The sequence below is a fragment of the Ursus americanus genome, chromosome 13 (genome assembly GCF_024610735.1).
Source record: "Ursus americanus isolate L20-20 chromosome 13, mUrsAme1.1.p, whole genome shotgun sequence".
NCBI classification, from domain to species: Eukaryota; Metazoa; Chordata; class Mammalia; order Carnivora; family Ursidae; genus Ursus; species Ursus americanus.
In genome coordinates this window covers 42,382,005-42,405,683 of record NC_142139.1, presented here as the reverse complement: position 1 = coordinate 42,405,683, position 23,679 = coordinate 42,382,005, and the positions used below count along the sequence as shown (strand labels likewise).

Sequence of the window (23,679 nt, the reverse complement as noted above, 5' to 3'; positions counted from 1 at the left end):
CTTTCAGCAGGAAAAACAACAAATTAAAGATCACCATTCACTCTGCAGAGATTTCTTTCCTTTTCTGGTACTGGCATGAATCTAAATATAGCTGGAAATCTATTCAAGCAAATTAGAATTTTTTTCAAGTACAGCACCTCATTTTATTTTACTTTATTTTATTGCACTTCACAAATATTGCTTTTTTTTTTTTTTTTTACAAACTGAAGATCTGTGGTAAACACGCATCAAACAAGTCTATAGGCACCATTTTTTCAACAGCATTTGCTCACTTTGTATCTGTGTCACAGTTTGGTAATTCCTGCAATATTCACACTTTTTCATTATTATTTTACTTGTGATGGGGATCACCAGATCAGTGGTTTCTTGAGATGGAATCTCTACCTGGTGAAGTTGCTGTGAAAATTGTTGAAACGACAGCAAATGATTTAGAGTATTCCATAAACTTCGTTGATAAGGCAGCAGCAGTAGGGCGTGAGAGGACTGGCTCCAATTCTGAAAGAAGTTCTACTGTGGGTAAAATGATATTACCCAGCATCACACGCTACAGAAAAATCGTTCATAAAAGGAACAGTCAATCAATGTGGCAAACTTCATTGTTGTCTAATTTTTACAAATTGCCACAGCCACCCCAGCCTTCAGCAGCCACCACCCTGAGCAGTCAGCAGCCATGACCCTCCAGGCCAGACCCTCCACCAGCAAAAAGATTACGACTCACTGAAACTCAGATGATGGTTAGCATTTTTTAGCGATCAAGTATTTTTAAATTGAGGTATGGACATGGTTTTTTTAGATATAATGCTATGCTTGTTGCACAATTAATAGACTCCAGTATAGTGTAAAAACTTTTATATGCACTGGGAAGCCAAAAATTCCTTTGACTTGCTTTATTACAATATTTGTCTGATTTTGGTGGTCTGGAACTGAACCCTCAATATCTCTGAGGTATCGCTGTGTTTTCACCTCTTGCCTAAAATTGTAGTTCAAAACATGTGCTACGCCGACTGAACATTATTTGCAAGTCCTTTGAGTGAGACTGCAGAACACTTTGCCTGCCCATTACCTACTATATTATAAATGTGAGCCTTGGCCATTTGTTGCCATCACATTGATGACTGTTCTTAAAGTGCGTGTGACAATCGGTGATTCTTTCATGGTGCATTTGTCTGAAAAACAGCCCTTTTTTTTTAATAGCATTTTTTTATTATATTATGTTAGTCACCATACAGTACATCCTTAGTTTTTGATGTAATGTTCCATGATTCATTAATTGCATATAACACCCAGTGCACCATGCAATATGTGCCCTCCTTAACACCCATCACCGGCCTATCCCAATCCCCCACCCCCCTCCCTCTGAAGCCCTCAGTTGGTTTCCCAGAGTCCATGGTCTCTCATGGTTCATTCCCCCTTCTGTTTACCCCCCCTTTTCTTCTTCCCTTTCTTCTCCTACTGATCTTCCTACTTCTTATGTTCCATAAATGAGTGAAACCATATGATAATTGTCTTTCTCTGCTTGACTTATTTCACTTAGCATAATCTCCTCCAGTCCCGTCCATGTTGCTGCAAATGTTGTGTAATCATTCTTTCTGATGGCTGAGTAATATTCCATTGTATATATGGACCACAACTTCTTAATCCAGTCATCTGTTGAAGGGCATCTCTGCTCCTTCCACGATTTAGCTATTGTGGACAATATTGCTATGAACATTGGGGTGCATAGGGCCCTTCTCTTCACTACGTCTGTATCTTTGGGGTAAAACAGTCTTAACCCATCTTGCAGATTAAATCCTGACCTAATGGAAGAGCTGCTTCCTCACAGGTTTTTGCAGCAGACCCGGACAGTGGGATGAACGGCCGCCCTGAGTATTCCATTCTGTCTGGCAACCAAGGGGAAGCGTTCCGCATCGACACGCTGAGCGGTATGATCACAGCAAATGCGCTTCTAGATTACGAACTCACCAGCTCTTACAGGTCTGTCCCAGGTTTAGATCCGTTCACTTCTGTATTCTGCTTATTTCTGATAGAATTGTTGCTTTGGCCATGACTTCCTGTTATGTAAGCTTCATTGTAAAATGTGATTCCCTTTGATCGAATCTACGATCACCCTTTTGATATGCTGAAGGAGTCTTAGAAAGTATTTGCTATTTGGAAAAGGTGATTAGACTAGAAGAACTTTAGGGTTCCTTGTAGTTCTTAGCTTTTATGAATTTTTGCTGCTATTAAGTACTAAATGAGAGACGTTAAAAAAGACCGTATTTGCAAAATGCCTACTGACCGACACAGCACTCCGCAACTGGTTTTGGTTCTTGTTTTTAAAAATAGTGAAGACTGAGTGACATTTCTCTTTTTAATTCTTTACTCGGTTTCATGGACGAAAGTACAACCCCGTCATCAGGTCCTTGTTGCAGTACTGTGTTCTAATAGAAGTGATCTGATGAAACACACATTCAACATTGAGTATATTTTGTGTAGAGTTCCAGGTGTACAGAATTATGCAGAATCTATAAAAGAGAATAACGGTGTCTCAGGTCTTCTAGTTATTTTAAAAAGTCAGTGCTACAGAAGTCTAGCTATACTTACAGATATATTTATGGCATCACAGTCTATTAAAAAAAAAAAAAAAAGGAAAGACTCTAAGGAACCAAACATGTCCGGGCGTGGGGATTGCCTCAAACATGGTGGCTCAGCCTTCCATGGAGTTCCACCCTTTGACAAGAGAAGGTGGTTTCCCTGTGAGTGCCACTGAGGACACAGCCCTAGCTATAGGGCTGAGTGGGGGAAATAACAAGGTGCATGCGCTACAGGGTTTATTCTCAGGGTCTGTTGGAGTCAAGGCACACTCATGTACTGAGACGACTTTAGGAAGAAAACCTCAGAAATTTAACCTTGTCGCTCTCTGGAGAAGTGGTCGCAGCGGGGGTAGGGGGGCCAACTGGGGTCAGAGGCTTGGCTTTCTCATTGTGCGTTTTAGTATATTCATGTCATATTTTTGTATGTTCTTCCAAAAGGCCTTGCACATACAGTGTTTCCTTTAATGCTTCCGGTCTCCTCCCGAGGAAGCCCACTTAGGCATTCTCTCCTCCACTGCTAAGACAACTGACACCCGGGGCCTTGCGGGGCGGCAGATCCATTTAGTGATCCAACAGGGTCAGGCCCCAGGGCTCTGATGGTGACTCACCCTGTTTCCCCTGTGCAAGCTACGGAGCAGACCTTCCACACGGGGAAAAGCAGGCAGACCAAAGACCTGAGTGCCAGCGTTCTCTTAGGTCAGACTGCTTTCACGCGTAATGAAGGAAAGTGGGTAGATCCCTGTGGTTGAGCCGTGAGAGCCGATTACAACGGGATCTGTTACAGGGCGGACTGGACTAATTAACCTCTGAAAACCTTCCCGGCTCTCAGAAGTTGATTGTTTCATTCTTTTTGTTTAATATATTTCAAAATATTACTTCAAAAGCATTTAAAAAGTTTAAGACCTTACCCTGTATTAAAGAGTAGGATTTTTTCAGTAATATTTTAATGTAATCAATTGTTATGATGCTTATTGTATGAATATATTAAAACCGGCTGTCTAAATATGTTAAAGCCCACTGCGGCTACGTTGTTTCTACAGCCATCTTAAGCATCAAGCGTTTTCCTCTCTCTCTAGATGACTGCAGGTCAGTCTCAGCCTAGTGGCACCTGCGTGATCACAGATTCAGAGGTTATGGAAGGTCTGCTGCGTCCCAGGGACTAAGCACTTCGGGATTGTAACGGCTTTCCGTCCTAATGTTCTTCTTACTCAATGGAGCTTAATTAGCAATTAAACCAGACTCCTTTAAGCTTTTTCCTATTTGCGTCATCGTTTCAATGTTCCCAACATCTAAATTGGTCCCAATATTTAAAAGTGTCCCTTTCCAATTCCCCCTGAGGAAGAGAAGCAGGAGCTGAGAGAATTTTAACTATATGCACTCTGCCACAGGGAGATACAGACACACACACACACACACACACACACACACACACACACACACACTCTCACACTCATAGTCTCCACCATCACCAAAGTGAGGAACTATTTTAAACCTCCCCCCTGTTCAGGTTCTCCCCTTCCTCCACTCTTCCACTCCCTGGAGGCTTCTCCTCCTCTTTAGTGCTTTCTCTAATACTTCAAGTAGTGGGGAATACAGGATGATTGTCTCCTAGTCTGCTCCATTGTTAGCGGATGCTTTGGAAATGGTAGCATTCTGTTTTTAACTTTACTTTTGAAGTATTGCTATTTTGTCCAATTGAAGAAAATATTCCCAATTCTAACCCTCTGTTTTACAATATAAAATGGGGGGGGGGAGATATTCTCAGTTATGATTATAGTCAATATACAACAAATAAAAAGTTAAATAATCTTTGGGCCTCATATTAAGCTATGTATAAGAAAACTCAGTGGAGAGGTGATGGCCAGCTGTAAAACAGACCCTAAGTTCTGTCTGGCTGACATTTCTGAATTTTAAAAACTACTTGTGAAGCCTGAGGCTGGAGATGTGGAGACACATGCAACTTTCCTGTTTTTAGGGAACACAAAAATCAAGCCCCATTATAACCCATGGCAGGAGGCATATTAATAATCACAGTAGTTGCCATTTATGGAGCTGCTTTATATGTCGAATTCTCATAACAGATTAAGATTTACAGAAAGAGGAAATTAAAGTTCAGAGGATAAAGTTGTTCGCCAAGAATACACAGCTAGTGAACGGTAAAACTGATGGGATTCTTGCCCGGGTGAGTGGTCCTAGTAGGGCTTCATAGTGTATTATGTGGATGCATCTGCAAAGTGCATACCTGTGTATTAACGAAATGCAAAACAGGAAAGAAAAACTTTAGGCAAATAAGAGTTAATTTAAAGGTTTAAATATTCAATTTCTGTAGCGTAAATATTCAAGTTCAAAGAGCACTGTATTGCCAGGAGCAACGCTAAACTCATACTCTCCACTGAGAGCTCATTATGACCGTGAGAGAAATACTGAGAAACAATTATGTATACAAGGTAGGAAGTTGACTGAGATGTTCATTATTTTTTCCAAAATACATGACTCATAAACAGCAGAGCTGGGATTGCAACCCCGTTCTGTTGACTCTCCATGAAAAGAATAAAAGACATTTCAGGCAAAAAGCAGGAAAGTCATGGATATGCAAAAGTATTTATATGGTATGTTTGGAAGTAACAAGTGGTACAGTGCACCCGAGAAGCACCTGAGTGTGGGGTAGTGAAAAAGAGATGGGGATGTGGAGGAAGAGGAGGAACGCGGCCAAAGGTACAAAGTGTCAGTTACAAGATAAATAAATACTGGGGATGTGACCCACAAAATGATGACGTCGTTAACACTGCAGTGTGGTATAGTTGAGAGTTGATAAGAGAGTAGTTTTAAGGGGCACCTGGGTGGCTCAGTCAGTTAAGCATCTGCCATCAGCTCAGGTCATCAACCCAGGGTCCTGGGTTTGAGCCCCGTGATGGGCTCCCTGCTCAATGGGGAGTCTGCTTCTCCCTCTCCTTCTGCCCCCTGCTCATGCTCTTTCTCTCTCACTTTTTCTCTACCTCAAATAAATAAATAAAATCTTAAAAATAGAGTAGTTTTAAGAGCTCTCATCACAAGAAAAATCATTTCTCTCCTTTTTTGGTATCTATATGAAATGATGGATGTCAACTAAATTATTGTGACAATAATTTCACAATATATGTAAGTCAAATCATTATGTTATCCACCTTAAACTTACACAGTGATGTATGTCAATTATACCTTAGTAAAACTGGAAACAAACTTATGATGATCTGAAAAACAAAACAAAACAACAACAAAAAAGAGGCTGGTAGGTCGCAGACAAGTTTCGAGGGACTTTATATCCCATATAATGGAAATTGTACTTGATTCGGCAGGCCATATAAAAGTCTAAGCAATTGAGTGCATGTATTTTTAAAAGACATCTGGTAACAGATGCATTGCCAGACAGAGGACCAGCAGCAAACAGATTAGTTAAGCTAGATGATGGCTCTGAAGGGTCTGCTAAGGAGGACGAAGCAGTGGGGATGGTAGGAGGGAACATACTTACTACGTGATTCAGGTATGGAATCCATAGGAACATGGTCAACAGTTGAGTTTATTCAACAAGGAAAGAGATAGAAAATGATTCTGAAATTTCTTCATAGGAAAGGCAGGAATTAGAATTGGGGTTGGAATGGGGTTTGGGATTGGGATTGGGATTTTTTTTCTGGGTATTTTGAGTTTGAAGGGCTAGTGCAAGAACGAAAGTTCAGACATTCCTTAGGCGTTTAAGATACTGATCTGGAGCCCGGGGAAGAGGTCTTCATCCACGATTTAGATTTCAGATTCATCCAGGGAAAATATGTAAAATGGAATTACCCAGGGAAAGTCTGCAAGATGAGAATGTGGGGGATTCACACTACTTGAGGATCAAGCAGACAAATAGAAGCCGGTGGAATAGAGTCAGGGTATAAAAGGAACAGAACCTGGAAAAGACGGTCATGGAAACCACAGGGAGAGGTTGGACTCCATAAAAGAGAAAGGTTTCAAATGTGTTTGGATTAGAATCAACTAGAAGTGTTCCTTATTTTAAGGAATTTAAGGAGATGTTATATATATATATATATATATATATATCTTATTTCCACGAGCTCTTTCTTGATCTTTCTGCTTTTCCATAGCATCCTGTTCTTGTTTCATGCCTGCATTGCCTTCTGATATCTCTCCAAGGACATTAATTAGAATTTTTATATTTTCTTTTGTTCTTTCAAGATCTTCATTTCTGTCAGGTTTATTTCTTCTCCTTGTCTGTTCTCCACTCTCCTTTTCATGTTGGAGAATTTCTGTAAGTAACTAACGATCTTCGGTTCTGAGTGAGGCAAAGCAAAGTCGTCAGAATCTCTGAGTGGGCTGGCAGAGCTGATCGACCAGCACACTTCACTTTCAAGATGAACCAGAGAGGAAGCTGACTACTTTGCAGGACAACATACAAATGACAGTATAGAGAGTTCTTTTTTTTTTCTTTGGGGTGGGGGGGCTTTCATTTCTCCAGGGACAGATCCTCAATATTATTTACTTTGAGGATGAAAATCAGACATCTTTTTCCTGGGAGTGAAGAGAAATGGGCAAGGGGACTTGATTGTTCTGTATTTTGAGTTTACAAGAATCATCAACCTATTTTTAGCTCAATATCTCACTCCACCCCTTGTCATGTCTTGTGTCTGTCATGGTTAGGTGGGGGCAAATCTGTTCCCCACTCATCCTTATCTCCCTCCAAATATATTTCACTCTGTGGTTTCCTGTAACCACTCCCAAATCTGCTTGCATTTTCCAGAAATTTGTTGAAACATCTCACTACTTCATCCACCAAAATCTTCTTTCATTTTCTGGTAGCCTTATGGACATATACCTTATTTGACATTCTCTGCTATCATTATTGTAGACTCTCAGGAGGAAAAGAGATAAACCTGTGTAGTTCTAACCAGAAGTCGTAGCTCTTCTTTTCATAGGTGTTTCTGATGTTGGCTGATATTTTTGTTTTTCGTAGAATTTCAGAAAGAACATGTAATTCTGGGTAGACACTTAAGATGCTGTTGAGAGGGACTTTTGAAAAATCACCTACCACCTTCAGTATTTGTTAAGACAATCAGTAAGGATACTGCCTTGTCAAGGTCCCATCTAAAGCTTAAGGTGATAAAAGAAGCTTCCCGTGGTTGGTAGAATAGGAGAAATATGCTCTGAATTAGAATGGGCCGGTTCTAAATCTGGTCAGTTTCATTTATAATCTCTGCTGATGTACTAATCAGGGCAGCAGTTCTCAAACCTGGAGCCAGTTGGACTGGTTACAACCAATAGTTTTACAAAGACTGCCAAGGAGCCATCACAGAAAACTTGAGGTCTCCCAGAAGTCATGCGTAGAATCTTGGTGGATCTGCCTTCGTAATTTTCATCTGTTCTTCAAGCTATTGATGAACTGTTTACTCATCTTTTTTATCTTGAAACTGAATTGTATATTTTCCTCCATAGCAAAGATTCTCATTTTTTTTCAGTTGACATATGCATTATAGAGAACCCTTGACACTGTAGCGTTGTAAAAATCAGGGTGGTTGCAGCTATAGTAGAAGCATTGACAGAGCCATAACTTTGATGTTGTCTTGGCTGAGCTTTTGGTATGACACTGGGGAAGGGCAAGCCACAGAGGCAGAGAACATTATGATTTGTTTATTTTTAGTAAAATATTTCCATATGTACCTGACTTATGTTCATGCTAACAAATTTTCCACATGGAATGATTCCTAAGCTCCAGAAGTGTGAAATTCAAGTAGTTGTTTTGCTGATGTCCCAGCTCTGATAGCATGGAAGGCAGCCTGTGTACTTCACGAATAGTAGACAAACAGTGATTATTTGCTATTAAGTGGGATTGAAGCCAAGACACAGTTGATGCTTATTTTACATCATTTTCAAATGCAAGATTGGAAAGATAGAACACTCATCAGGTAAGCTAAGGAAAAAGAAAGTAGAAATGGGTCAACTTCCAAGACTCAGTTTCTCAAAGGGTAGTCTCAACCACAGGCTAAGACTCACACCACTTCTGAGGTAAGGATTGTCTTCTGATTGACAACTCGCATCATTCCTCAGCTACCCTCCTGGCTTCATAGTGTTTAGAGGGGAGTGAAACGCTAATGATTATACATTAGGGTGGAATAGATGCAAGGTAAGAGAGGCATATTGAAAATATATAGTGGAGCTCAGACAGAACACAGGCTTTCCAGTCAGTCAAGACCTGGGCTTGAATCTTGGCTCTGTCCTATAATACATTCATAATCTTAGACAAATCTTGAGAAACCAGCCTTCAACCTATATTTTTAAAAAATCAAGTAAGATAGCTCACCTGCCCTCAAGCAACTTACAGGAGAGGCAGATAATCAATCAGTAAGAACAAAGGGTGAGGACTACTGTGTCAGGAGAATGTACAGGGTGCTGTGGGATAGAGAAAGGGGCATCCAAATCAGACCGGAAGTCAGGGAAAGCTTCCCAGAGATGTGAGCTTTGGAAGATCAAGAGGGTAGTATAGGGACAGGAATTCCAGGCAGAAGCCAAGTCATTGGAGGTCATGTGTACGTGCTCAAGACCTGGACTGCATCTTCTAGACATGGAGAGCCAAGGGAAATTTTCAATAAGGAAGTCAGGGTTTCAATTCAGGATGTTGGATGGAGCAGTTGAGTGGCAGCGTGGGGAATCGACAGGGGCAGATGAGACTTGCAGTAGGAAGATTGATGAACAAACAAGTACGCCAGGTGGGAAAGGATACAATGAAGATGGAACATTCCAGGTAAAGATGATGAGGGGTTGAGGATACAGAGACCAACTTGTCTTGGTTTGCCCAGGACTGTCCTGGTTTAAAAAAAACAAAAACCTGAAAGTCCCATGTCCCAGGAAACCCTTCAGTCCAGGAGGGTTGATCAGCCTACCTGAGCTCGGAAGGCAGGACAGAAATGGTTGGGAACACTGAGCCAAGTGTATTCAGGAGGTAAAATCGGTAAGACTCACAATTAGCTGGGTTTTGGAAGGTTGGTGACAGAAATGGAGAAGTTGAAGACACTGAGAAGGTTTTGAATTTAGTTACAGGAGAGAGTTGTACCATCATCTAAGAGAGAGAAAATCACTGTGTATAAATTCTTTCAGCTTGTCGACTTTTCCCCCTACTCTGTAGTTCTAACCAATCATGCATTTTTGTATGTGTATTAATCATGCTGCATCCTCTCGTAATTCTACAGTTTCTATTGATTTTGAATTTGGATCTAAAAAAAAATAGAAATGCAAAGCAATCTCTTAGTGGCTCTATCTTTTGTTGGTACAGTAAAATGGACACGTTGTAATATCCAGGCCATGCATGGTAGGGTGGAGGGAATCTACTTAACCAAATAACACGTATTGGTGTTTGTGCTTTTTAGGTTGTCCTTGGTAGGAAAGGACTGAATTCTACAGTCTGTCTCCAGAAATGGCTCATTTGTTTTAAATGCCACATGACCCCTCCCCCCCGGTGGCTTGCTGGATTTGATGCTCTAAACCCATCAAAAATAAATAAATTTCAGGCTACCATTCTTTTTTTTTTTTATTTTTTTTTAAAGATTTTATTTATTTATTAGACAGAGATAGAGACAGCCAGTGAGAGAGGGAACACAAACAGGGGGAGTGGGAGAGGAAGAAGCAGGCTCATAGTGGAGAAGCCTGACGTGGGGCTCGATCCCATAACGCCGGGATCACGCCCTGAGCCGAAGGCAGACGCTTAACCGCTGTGCCACCCAGGCGCCCCCCCCCTTTTTTTTTTAAGATTTTATTTATTTATTTGAGAGAGAGAGAGTGAACAAGAGAGCACAAGCTGGGGGGCGGGGGAGGCAGAGGGACAAGCAGACTCCTTGCTGAGTAGGGAGCCCGACACAGGGCTTGATCCCAGGAGCCAAAAGCAGCCATTTAACTGACTGAGCCACCCAGGCACCACCAGGCTACAATTCTGATGAAGTAAAATTTTAAATGATGCTGTTTAGAAAAAGCTAGGGGGAGAAATAAAAGTAGCTAGTCAGCTCATTTTTACGTTTTCAACAGGATATTTGATATTTATGTTGTTTTTCTAATTCTCTGGATAATGGATTACATTTCTTGATTCTTTTCCAAACCAGCTTGACTGTGCAAGCCACAGATAAAGGGATGCCCAGGCTTTCTAGTACAAGTGTGATCAAGATACAGGTGACTGATATAAATGACAACGCCCCAGCTTTTCTCCCCTCTGAAGCAGTGGAAATTGCAGAAAGTAAGTGTGCCGATCTGGAATCATGGTTTTAGCTTGTGTGATATCATCTAGGCAGGCATTCTATTCACTATGAGGGCTAATCCTCAAGAACCGTGCAACATGGACAGCTTCTGTCTTCGTTTTACGGAATAGAAAATGGACGGCCAGAAGTTAAATATCAGATGTCAAAGACGCTAAATGTTGAGGCTGGGATTTGCCTTTAAGTCGTCAGGAGCCCAGTTCCCCCGCTCAACCTGCCATTCCACACCGATGCTTTTGTGTGTGCCAACATTTCTCAAAAGCAAAATCTACTCCATGGAGGAGCACACTTTATTGACTGTGACGATCATTCTAAAGCTCCTCTGAGAAGAAGCGATGTCCTTAGACTGACAATTTTGGCAGTCTTTGCAGTGAACGAATGGCAAGTGATAAGTGAAGGGATGTGCATTTCAGAGTCATCACTTTCCTCTAGTGTAAACTCAACTTCAGCATTGACAGAAAAATTTTACCCACATTCATGGAAGGGGTAGAAAATACAAAAGTTTACGCGATATGCTAATTAACCCCAGTTGTTTGGGTCCCTGGGTTCTGTGACCCCATAGTATGCAGTCCCGAAGCTTGTCCATGGTCAGTGGCTGTAATGGTAAATCCGACCCAACTCTATCATTGAAATTGCAAAAAGTGCGGGCACCTCTCTTGCCTCTCTCCTTTCACTCTTAGTATCCAACTCATTCTTAAGATGTTTTTAACATTTTAGATGTTCAGTTTCCAAGCAAATTACCACTCACCGAGAGATATATTTGTAGATGTATAGGGATGCTTACAAACACTCTAAAATAGTCTACAAAGAAAACATTCTCCAGTTCTGCCGCCTCTCACCCATTCGATATGCTTCCATTTGTTTTTACTGAAGGTCCTATTCTTAAGTATGTGCATTAGCCTCAAAATGCAGCAATGTGCCCATTATAAACACATCGCAAGAACAAATGGCACAAATCAACACATATACTGAATAGTGTAAGGAGTGGTTGATGCCCGTCGGAGTGTTCAAGCCTGAAATATGAAAATTACAGGAGTCTCATATATAGGGGAACTATTCTGAGTAGCTTGGCATCCTCTTTCTACCTGCACCGTACTCGTAAGCTTAAAGACGAGGTCCCTTTTATGACAGTTTAGACTAAAAGAACAGATGTCGTGTGTTAGGCATTTAGCATGCCATCTATTTTGTGATATTAGAGATTTGCTTTTATCACTAGCACGACGTATATTTTGTCTTTCCATAGTCTGGATAATTTTGAGAGTCAGATTTTAAGAGAAGGAAGCGCACATGTGCCACTCCAAAAGCAGTAGTTTTATAAAAATACGTATAAGGAACTAAGTATTTCTAACTTAGTATACACGTATTGTCATTTACTGTTTCAAAATTGTATGCTTTGTATTAACGTTCTGAGTAATAACCTTCTTCCCATCCATATCCCCCATGAATACATGATTTTAATACAGAAACTACATAAGACAAATAAGTGGCTGAGAATGTTTCTTGGTCCGGAATTGTGTTGCACGCATATGATAAAAAAATGCAATATAAAAATCGAATATACTCTACCTCCTCAATTCCCTACTCAGTGGTAAATTTGCACTTTATTGGGCTCATAAATTCTTCAGAGTTTTTGTTCAGCTCGTAATGAGCTTTGTATGAGAAATCATGCCAAGAAATAGCAAATCATGTTGGACTTAAAGTAAAAATGTTTGGGTTGAGCTATTAAAGAAAAGTATTTCAAAGGATGAATTTTAATGGAGGCTGACATTGGTCATGACTATTGCAGATTCTTTGCCTGGTGTAGTTGTGACTCAGATATCAGTTCATGATGTGGATTTGAATCCAGCTTTCATCTTCAATTTCGCCAAAGAGAGTAATCCTGGAACCAAGTTTGCTATTGATCGAAATACTGGAACAGTGGTGCTAGTGAAAACATTGGATTTTGAAGAAACTTCCGAATATGAGCTGTTCATCCAAATTTCGGATACCATGCATGAAACAGAGGGAATGCTCATTGTCCGTGTGGTGGACGTCAATGATAACCCACCTGTATTTTCTCAAGATTCTTACCAGGTAAAGAGCTGAAGGAGATCCTGAAAGCAGAGCCAAAGTGGAAAAGAATAAGGAATAATGTAAGCTTACCGGTGTTGACAGACTGATGTAGGCAGACAGTATCCATAGGTTTTAGTGCCTTAGTTGTTGCTGAGGGCTGGATATTCAATATCCTGGAAGCTCATATGGAATTGAAGAGCTCATTCAGTTCGGTTTCTTAGGGACTTATCGCTTTTTTTTTTTTTTTTTTTTTTTTTTTTTTTAGTTTGTAGGGATTAGAGTCCAGTTGTTCATAACAATCAGAACTGGCCTAATATTTGCAAAGGTATCAGACAGTACGGTGGTTTGGATTATCAGCACTTAATTTGGGAAAACTCTCTCTTTCCTAGGCATATTTTTGGAATATACTGATGAACATTTTGCAGAAACAAATCATGAACAAAACTGTGAAGTGGAAATTTTATTTTTTTTAAAGCTTTGTATATGTTTAGAGAAGTAAGGACAATAATAGCATTCAACTAAACCCTTGGAAGTGGGCTTCAGGACTTCTGAGTTAGCAATGCATGGTTTAAGCGTAAACACAGAAGGGAAACTAACCTAAGTAATGGTCTTCTGTATGTAATACGACAGTAGTGGTTTTATTAACTATCCTCTACCACGCAGAAATAATTTAGATGGATTTTTTTTCATAATAAAAAAATCAAAACTAAATGAAATTTTTAAATTGTTGTGTTTTTGAATTCTGAAACTATAAAACAATATCCTTAATATATCAACCCTATGAATTACTATTTGTGTTTTCCATAAATAAAAGGACTGCAAGGATTTTACTCTCGGGCCCTGTTCATGAAAATAGCTCTAGCTTGTAAGCACAAGGCTCATTTCTCTCTTTTTCCTTCAGGTCACTGTTCCCGAATTGGTGCCTGTGGGATACTCAGTGCTGACCGTGGCAGCCACGGACCTAGAAAGCAATGAGAACATTACTTACAGAATCCTTTCCTCTTCTAGGGAATTTTCAATCGATCCAATGAATGGTGAGTTATTTATTGTGGCTTTAGTGTTCACGGGTTTGAGTTACAGGGTAGAAGCCTGAAATAATCTTTTCCAAATGCTCCTAAAATGTTTCCACCTCACCCCCCTGATATTATAGATGCCACCCTTCTTATTTCTCTTCACATCAAATGCTGTGGTAGCAAATGCTGCTGTTATTTCTCTTCTCCAACATCTCAATGGTTGGAAAGCAAAAGGAAATGATTACATGCTGGCAAAGGCGCAGAACTTCAGAGACCCCAATGTAGTAAACACCCAGCTCATCAGTCCAACCAAGGACAGTTTAGGTAATTATCCTGGGCCTCGACAAGCATCAGAACGAAAGCAAAGGGATTAATTTGGTACTGAGGACTTCGTGTTGCGAGAGTGTGGAGGTTTTTTTCCCAAGCCAAGTACATGCAGTTCAGTAATAACATAATACATTCAATAAGGATAAGAAATTTAAAAAATTATTTGAGCATCTCTACTGAGAACAATTATTGCGGTATTTCAGTTTATTTGATGCCTTCCAAGGTTCCTTATATTGGTATCAGAGAGCAAGTAGTTTGTGGTCATGACATGCATTCAGGGAAGTGATTTCAGATTAGAACAGTTAAGAATTATATAGCGGAAGCATAACAATGGGTAGACAGTAAAAATTAAATTTGATGTGATATTATGATTACCAAAACATTGTCCCTAGCAGAGCACACTCTAGAAAAGAGCAGGGCCTGGGACGTGTTACACCAAGTGTTCCGCGTCTCTACACACCGCTGCATTATTTCATAAGTGGGAGCTGATTTAACAATGAACCTCAGTTTGACGGATGGTAAGTAAACTTATTGTGGGGATCACTTTGCAATATATACAGATATCAAATCATTAGGCTGTACACCTGAAACTAGCGCAATGTTATATGTTAATTATATCTCAATTAAAAAAAAATTAACCTCGGAATTGCCCCAAAGAAGAATTTAATCACAAAATGGCAGTATGAGGCCCATGGAGTGTTGTAACAGGGAGAAGTAGGTCATGTTGCCACACAGCCTGTGGAATGTTACTGTACGGATATAAACATGTCAGAAACTTGGCTCTTCTTTTCTCCTCTCTCTCTTTTTTTGGGGGTGGGGGATGCACAGTGCTCAGATGACATCCACTGCTGTCCTGGCCACAACACATCACAGTGTGTGAGGTGGTCCCTCTGAGCACTTAATCCCAGCAACATTTTGCTTGCATGCATGACCAACAAGCTTTGCAATACTGATTAGAATGTTTTTAAAACATTAAATGGGGGCTTCTGGGTGGTGCAGTCGATTAAGAGTGATTTCAGCTCAGGTCACGATCTTCGGGTCGTGAGACCGAGCCCACGTCGGGCTCCGTGCTCAGTGTGGAGTCTGCTTGAGATTCTCTCCCTTTCTGCCCTTTCCCCTTCCCTTTCTCCCTCTCTTTCTCTCTAAAAATAAATAAATCTTTAAAAAACATTAAATTTTACCAGATCAATTTAGTTCCTGGTGAAACTCTAACTACATATTTCTATATTAAAAATAATAAAATGCATTAAATGTATTTCATCAATAAGAGGGAAATCCACTTGCTGAATTAATGAAGAGCTTTAGGAAAGACACTCCATAAGTAAGCAATAGTTGTAACTCTATACTCACTCTATACTACTACTAGAGGTAGTAACTCTGTATACTACCTCCGTTTGACTAGAGTGAATGTCAACCAGTGTTTCCAGAATCAATATCTTTATACTAGAATGTCTCTATACATGTGTCTATGAATAGTAGAATGGGATATAGATTTTTCAAATAAGAATACATTTTCTTAAAAAAATGGTAACAAGGCAGCTTATTATACAAAAATAAAGTTAAGAGACATTTTCGGCAAAGTCATCTTCAAGTGGCACATATATTTAATAGAGTGAATGCCAGGAGACTATTACTTCTGGATCTTAAGTGTTACCAAAAAATAAATATAAAAATTTAAAATTTCTGTTTGGATTTACTCTTAGTTGTACCTTGAATCAACAAATCTAGCAAATAACTAAACTCATTAGTAAATATTTGATAAATGTTTACTGACAACTGGATCCTGAAAATTTAATTTCACAGCGTTAAAATGCTATGTCTTGTTTTTCAGGCACAATATTTACTATCAATCCTATATTACTTCTGGATAAAAAATCAACAGTTCAGTTTCTTGTTGAAGCCAGTGATGGTGGAATTCCTGACCTGAGGGCTCTCACCTTAGTAGAGGTAGAAATACAAGATATGAACAATTATGCTCCTGAGTTTGCAGTAGAATATTATAATCTCAGCTTGAGGGAAGATGCTCAAATTGGAGGCACGCTTGTCACATTTTCCACCATTGACCATGACTGGACCCGTGAAAACACACATGCTGATTATTCCATCATCAGTGGTAATTCACAGAACAATTTCCATGTGGAAACTAGTTTCATTCATTCAGAATATCCTTATAAGCAAGTTGGTTACCTGGTGTTGCTTCATAGTCTGGATAGAGAAGCAGCTGCCAGTCACAAGCTTGTCATTCTGGCATCTGACCATGGCTTCCCTCCATTGAGCTCCACAGCCACTGTAGCAATAGAAGTCCTTGATGTCAATGATAATCCTCCGAAATTCCACGGTCTGAAATACCACGCCCATGTCAAGGAAAGCACCCCCCTGGGGAGTCACATCACTGTGGTCTCTGCAACTGACCGTGACGTGGGTTCACATGCAGAAATCATCTACCACATAATCTCTGGAAATGAGAAGGGGCATTTTCACTTGGAAGAAACAACTGGGGTTCTTTATTTGATTAAACCTCTGGATTATGAAGAAACGACAAAATTCACTTTAACTGTTCAAGCTTCAGACGAAGGAAAGAAGCATTTTTCTTTCGCAGTTGTGTTCATCAATGTCCTGGATGATAATGACCACGCACCCCAGTTTATGTTCTCAAGCTTAACTTGTGCCGTTCCTGAAAATGTGCCTGTTTTCTCCACTGTATGTTCCGTACGTGCTTCGGATTCTGACGCGGGTCCTTACGGAGAACTGGTCTATTCTGTGTTGTCGCCCTGTTCCGTCCTTCGTGGGCTGCCTCGTGATCGTGATCCCTTCCTCATTGACCCTTTAACAGGAGATATTCACACTCAGCAAGTCCTTGACTATGAAAATGACAGTAAGTACTGTCTCACAGTGCAGGCAAAAGACAAAGGGGACTCAACAGCCACTTTAATGGTTTGGCTGGATATCGAAGGGATAGATGAGTTTGAACCCATTTTTACTCAAGAGGAGTATTTTTTCAACCTTCCAGAGAAGAATAAAGCCAGAGAGCTGATTGGCAGAGTGGAAGCGTCAGATGCAGACGCGGGTATGGATGGAGTTGTTCTCTACTCTTTGGAGACTCCATTGCCTTTCTTTCTAGTGAATAAAACTAACGGAAATATCTATTTGACTGGAGCACCTCCCCTAATAAGAAGTCAGTTCCATGAACAAGACGCCATTGAAATGAAAATCATCGCTCATAGCCCCAAACCAGAGTCCAAGTTCACACTCTGTACTGTTTTCGTGAACATGTCTTCTTTCTCAGAAGGACAACACTCAGTCGTATCGGGCAGTGGCTTTTCAGTCAGCCTCATGGTCTCCTTTTTAGTGTTTCTGATACTCATCTTCATTCTGATTGTACTGATTTTAAGACATAAGCAAAAAGACGCAGCAAGCAATTACGAAGAAAAGAAAACATCGTCATCCTTAGATATCAGTTTGAGACTGACCACAGACGGCAGCACGCTCAAGACCTTCCAGAAAACTAACGAGGGCAGTAACGAGGCAGTGCCTGCGGCCTCCCTGCCTGAGTGGTTGAGCTTAATAAGTATCATGGAGAAGGACATTGTGAATCTGTACAGGCACTCAAACTCCAGTGGCCACTGTTCTGTGGAAGGAGAAACTGCAGAAGATAAGGAAATCCAGAGGATAAACGAGCATCCTTACAGAAAAGATGCTGGCTCAGCTCTGAGCGACCGGGAGTCCAGGGTCCCAGATTCTGGAATCCCAAGGGACTCGGACCAGCTCTCCTGCTTGTCTGGAGAAACCGATGTGGTGCTCATTGCTGAAAGAGCAGAAACCAGCCACGCATTTGAGGAAGAAGATCGAGAAGGCTGTGGCACAACTTATGTTCAAAGTAATGTGTTAACCCAGACATTAAAGAGGAGAGAGATAAAAGAGAGCATCCAGGCTGATGTCAGGAGAGCGTCTGTCTTTATTTCAGAAGATCAGGAAGCAAGGTGCGTGGCTCCTTCTACCCAGAGAACCTCTAATCACGATGTGAGAGGCAACTACCACTGGGATTATCTCCTCAGCTGGGAACCCAAGTTCCAGCCTCTCGCCTTGGTATTTAACGATATTGCAAAACTAAAGGACGAACATTTACAGACACCTGGCATTCCTAAAGAGAAGTCTTTGGTTTTCCCACCACCTTTGATTACCGCAGTCGCCCAGCCCGGGATTAAAGCACTTCCACCACGAATGCCAGCCAGAATCCCAGGGCAAGTGTTTCACAAATACCCACACTCCCCACTTCCCTACCATCTCACTTCTCTGCCCGAAGCCATGACTCCCAGCTTTTCTCCATCTCTTTTCCTGCTGACCGCACAGACCCCTGCCGTGACCCCACGGTCGTCACGTGGGGAATCATCGGGAACACATCTGAGTGGTACATGCCATGAACTTAAAGCAGAAGATGAAGTTGAAATATAACATGATTGTGATGTCAGAGCAGCTGCCCACCATTGGTCGTGAATGGTTGAACAAGACATTCTTAAGCTAGCTCTTCAAGATGGGTTAAAATGCAGTCAGGGTTTTAATATCTCCTCATTTAAGTTTCTCAAATTTCGTCCAGCCTTAATGAGAAGTTACCCCCTCTTTTAACCTTTCTGTTTGCTCTCAGGACTCAAGTTTGTATATATAAGTGGTGTATATCCTGTCATACCTGGTTTTCTGTATGATTAAATCTCCAAAGGACACCATGAGCTAGACTGACTGCCAAAATGTTTCCAGGAAAATAAATGGAAAATAAGTATAGTGCAGTCACATTACTGCTGATTACACTGCTATATTTAAAATAGATTAGCAAAGACTGAGTAAGGAGTGAATGTAGGACAGAAAATAATGGAGAGGGGAAATGGGAAACAATAAACTTAAATGTTAAAATGAAGTGATTTTTCTGTAGATCTGGTGTGTTTAGAGATATATTTCTCTCCTTTCCCCATATGCCACACTTAGGGAGTTTTGCCATAATTTCAATTTTAATATGGTGTCTTTTGGAAATCTAATGAGAAATTAAGAATGAAGTCTATCATAACTGTGCCAAATAAGAAAATTATTCCTGATTAAGTGAACCAGAAATGCATGTTCTTGACAGAGGGCCAGGATTGATAGAAGCAATAAGTACATGGTTGACGGCCGCCCAGGACATATTTGCTTGGCCTTCATTATAAGCAGAATGATGGTTTGTTTGTTTGTTTTTCAATGCCCTGTCTTATAACATGGTACAGACACAGGCATTAAGTTTTAAAGATTAATTTGTAGGTATTCTTCATTTATTTCCTTCTAGAAACAGTAATTTTGGGTGTGAAATAATTTATCCATTCAAAAATCAAAGTTTGCCTAGATAAAATTATGTTATTAGCTAATAATAAATTTCATAGAGTAATTTAGCACTATATTTTTAAATGAAGATTTTTTATATAAATATTTCTACTATAAAAATTAAGAATGGATGTCAGGAGTCTCTCTTCCATTTGTTCATACTCACCTTTAGCTTTAACTGTCATTAGATGGGGCAATTTGGCACCATGGTTAAAATAATTGTTTTGTACAGTTACCGTTTCAGATATATAGTGGTGTTGTGTGGTGCTTACATGCAATGCTAGATCCTTCTCTCTGGTGAGCTTGAGAATCCACCGAAGATTCTTATCCCTTCCAGGAAAGCAGAGCGCATGATGCTGCTGATGGTCCAGAAGTCATCCGTGGTAGGCAACATGGCCAGGATTTGGGATAAGAGTATAGGATTCTAATGTCAAGTCTAGAAGGCATCTGACATGGTTTTCGTAATAGTTAGTGTGAGCTGCTGCTGTAGAAATATTTCCTTTATTTTTTTTTTCAATAGGCCTCATCTGTAAAATTATGTGAGGTACCTAATTTCTCTTAACTAGAAAACCTTGCAGGGTGTCGTGTTTCATATCTGGTTTTGTAGATAAATAATTCTAAGGCTTCCTGTGATGATTTTATTAATTATGTATCTGCTGATTCTTAGATTGGGAACAAGTATATAAAACCACATCAGAAATTGTATGAAACATGAAGGCTTTCGGACGAGCTTAGAAGCCTAAGGAAAGTCATTTAGTCATGGAACACTTAAATATTAAAGGATAGATGCGTGTCTTTCCTTTTTTTTCATGGCATACAGGGAAGAAGATTTCATGGTTTTCCTAAAAAAATTAATCATTTTAGTGTTCCAATATTTATTCTCTCTTTGACTTCCTTCAAAAAATTACTTAGAGCCTAAAAGAAAACCTGTACTGACTTTTTTTTTCCTAATTATATATGGAAGTCTTGTTTTGCAACAGATTGATTTCTAAGAACCGAAAACATTTTGTTGTTTTTAATTAAACAGGTTCTTCATTTACTTATGTTTAAAAAAGAGTCATCCATCTCATTCTCCCCTGAGTTATTGGCCTGTGATTTATTACCCATTCCAGACACAATTCTGCATTTTTCTCGAAGTTTAATAAAAACAGAAGACATGAAGTATTTAGAGCTCTTCCTTACCAATATCTGGTGGATTTTTAATTGATGACTTTATTATACTGTATGCAGTGTTCCCCCACCACCGAACAACTGCAGCTAGTGGGGTTGAAACTGAAAATGTGAACCCACTGGCTAAGTGTTTGCAGTCAATCCTATGGCGGCCCTTTCAACTAGAGTGCTTTTTTCCCTAAGTAAACAATTTAATTCGTATAGTTTTCCTTCAAGTTTAATATTAACTTGCCTCATATGTTCTGTGTTACTTTGCTGATCTACACACCGGCTTTAGCACTCTGGAGGGGGTACAGAACTTGTTAGTGGAAAATCATATTAAGCCCCAAATTCATAAGCTATAAAATAAAAGACAGTTGTCTCTTGCGGAATTTTGGCTGCCTGAAATTCTGGACTTTCTTGTTGGCAGCCTTAAAAATACTGGTGTAAATCATTACCAAATGTATATCAAAATTCCATCTCCTAGTCGTAATCATTGAATTGGCTTCCAAAACAGATTCTTGGGCAAAGAAAGGGGGGAAAATGCTGTATCTTTAGGGATTTGGTCATTTAACTGTTCTTTAAGAATATTAAAACGTCCTACAAACTACTGGCTGCCTGCACGTACTCATAGCTCGTCTGGGATCGCTGTCCACTTGGGACAGGAGCTGCGCTTCTCTGCACCTCCAGCCGCAGCTTCACAGCCCCCCTTGCTGTGTTTTCCACAAGTTCTGGACATGAAAATGAATTATTGATTTTAAAACTATTTCCGTCAAACGTATGTTTTGTTCCTCTTGTTTTGCCATTTTATGCATACCCTAACTTTAGCTAAAAAACACAAAACCTAATTAAAAGGATCTAAGCTGACGATCCACCTCAAAGCAGTGAGGTACATGGAGTGAGTACGGTTGGCGGATTCTCACAGGATAGTACGGATAAACACGTTGGGTTTATCTTCATGTGTCGGTTGAGCTCCTGAGTCTATGGCGCCATCTGTTTGGTCACAGCGTCAGGGTGAGGAGACTTAGGAAGAGAGTTAGGCTGGAAAAATCATTCTGTCCAAGAGGAATATCAAGATCAGTGAAGCTTCAGAAGCTTGGTTTATGACCAAAACTGGGCATCCAGCCCGAGTCACTGAAGGTAGGTTTCACCCATTATGGAGGTGGAGGGAGAGAAGGAGGGAAGGCTGGAAGAGGAAATAGAAGAGTCAATCTGAAAAAGAAGAGTTTAGGGCACAGGTAGAGAAATGCAAGAAGGCAAAAGGTTAGGACTTGTAGAAACTATTTTCAAGTGTAAAGATTTTGCTGAGTCATTTGTCCTTCATAGGATCATAGGAATTTTTTTTTTTTTTGAATCTCTTTTCTCTTTCTTCCTTTCCGTTCCTTTCAAGTATCTCCCTTCATTATCTGAAAATTTAGGTTTATCAAGTTGTGAACCGAAAGCTATGTGACAATGACCAAGAATACATTCTACCATGAAAAGGTGAATTTGTTGTGGTTTTGTTTGGGGGTTCTGGAGTGTGTGTGTGTCTGTGTGTGCGTGTGTGTGTGAATTATAGTATAAAAAATTGGGAATGATTACTTTACCTGCTCACACCACATAACTTTTTTAGTAGGTGACTTTACACGTATACCAAGTAATGGATAGTTTAAAAAGCAGAAAGCAGTTGGAACAGAATATAGAATTTTAGTACCTAGTCTTTTTTTCTGATAGCTCATCCTTTTTAAAAATGCGTGCTTGCCTGATAGCTGTGATTTATATTAAAATATCATGTTTTATATAACTTAAAACCACAGATTAACACACAGACATGGTCGATAGTGTTCGAATATTGTGAATTCTATTTGAGTTCTGGTGGTATACATTATTTTGATTCCACATAGGTCAAAGAAATGTGTCTCTTAGAAACAAAATTATGGCGGTCTTAGTCCGATCCAGCCCAGCGTGGCTGGAGTGTCAGACTATACCTTTCACTTATAAACTCAGAACTTGGCTATTTGATGACAATTTAGCACTTCCTACTGTTTGGGCTACATAATTTTTCTCATTTCACCCAATATATTTGCGAAACCAAAACTGTGAAGTGAGTAATAGAGAGGGAGAAAGCATACCAAATAAATAACAGATGCACGAGTGCATCTCTTGAATGCGAAAGCATTATTTTGGTTAGAAAGCTAAATACATGGATTTCGTTGTTAGATAGTAAACCCTCAGGGCAAAGGCCTGGTCTCCACTTGTATTATGAAATACAGATGTTTCTTAGAATGAATGAGTACATATGTGAATGGGTACAGGGGGTGCTGTAAGGTGAGGGTGTGATACATAGGCCTTGAACCCATTAAGTGAGAATTCAAACCTAGTTCTGTGATTTAGCCAATCAAAAGGCAGAAAGAAAGTAACTGTACGATCTTGTCAAAATATTATAGAATATTTTAGAGAAAATCAAGTGACTAGAAATTTTTTCTGTTATCTGGTTTGTTTTCTCTTTCTTTCTCCCTTCCTCACAATATTCCTACGTTTCTTGGGAGTTTTAGATCTAATAGATGACATTATTGATGACATTAAAAACATATTGTTTGAGACAGCAACATTACATGACCAAACTCTTGGTTTCATTTAATTTCAGATCCTGTAATAACCATGGCTGCCCTATGGCTGACAGAATCAAGTTCTGTCAATATGAAAAGAGAGTGCAGTTCTGTAGAAATGCCTAGAATGTTTAAATCAAAATTTATTGATATTTAAAGTAAAAACAATATGAGGAGTTAATGAAGGGTATGCTATATGTGCTGAAAGTGATATTTTAAACAGGTACAAGGTATTTAATAAATGTATACTAAGGAGGAGGTAAATATGAAGTTATTTATCCTCATACCATAAACAAAAATTACTTCTAGTCAGATTAATGAGTAAAAATTAAAATGAAACCATAAGAACTGGAAGAAAAGCACA

General features: G+C 39.8%; 1 protein-coding gene across 1 annotated transcript in view; it reads left to right on the top strand.

Annotated features, from left to right (window-relative positions):
- Nucleotides 1–22,223, top strand: part of DCHS2 (dachsous cadherin-related 2) — a 122,324-nt gene extending 100,101 nt beyond the window's left edge. The window contains exons 16-20 of the mRNA XM_087866409.1: nucleotides 1,823–1,974; nucleotides 10,694–10,824; nucleotides 12,630–12,916; nucleotides 13,797–13,929; nucleotides 16,067–22,223. Coding sequence (XP_087722535.1) covers nucleotides 1,823–1,974; nucleotides 10,694–10,824; nucleotides 12,630–12,916; nucleotides 13,797–13,929; nucleotides 16,067–18,687 — 3,324 coding nt within the window. The 3' untranslated portion in view covers nucleotides 18,688–22,223. The remainder of the gene's footprint in view (nucleotides 1–1,822; nucleotides 1,975–10,693; nucleotides 10,825–12,629; nucleotides 12,917–13,796; nucleotides 13,930–16,066) is intronic.
- Nucleotides 22,224–23,679: the final 1,456 nt, after the last annotated feature.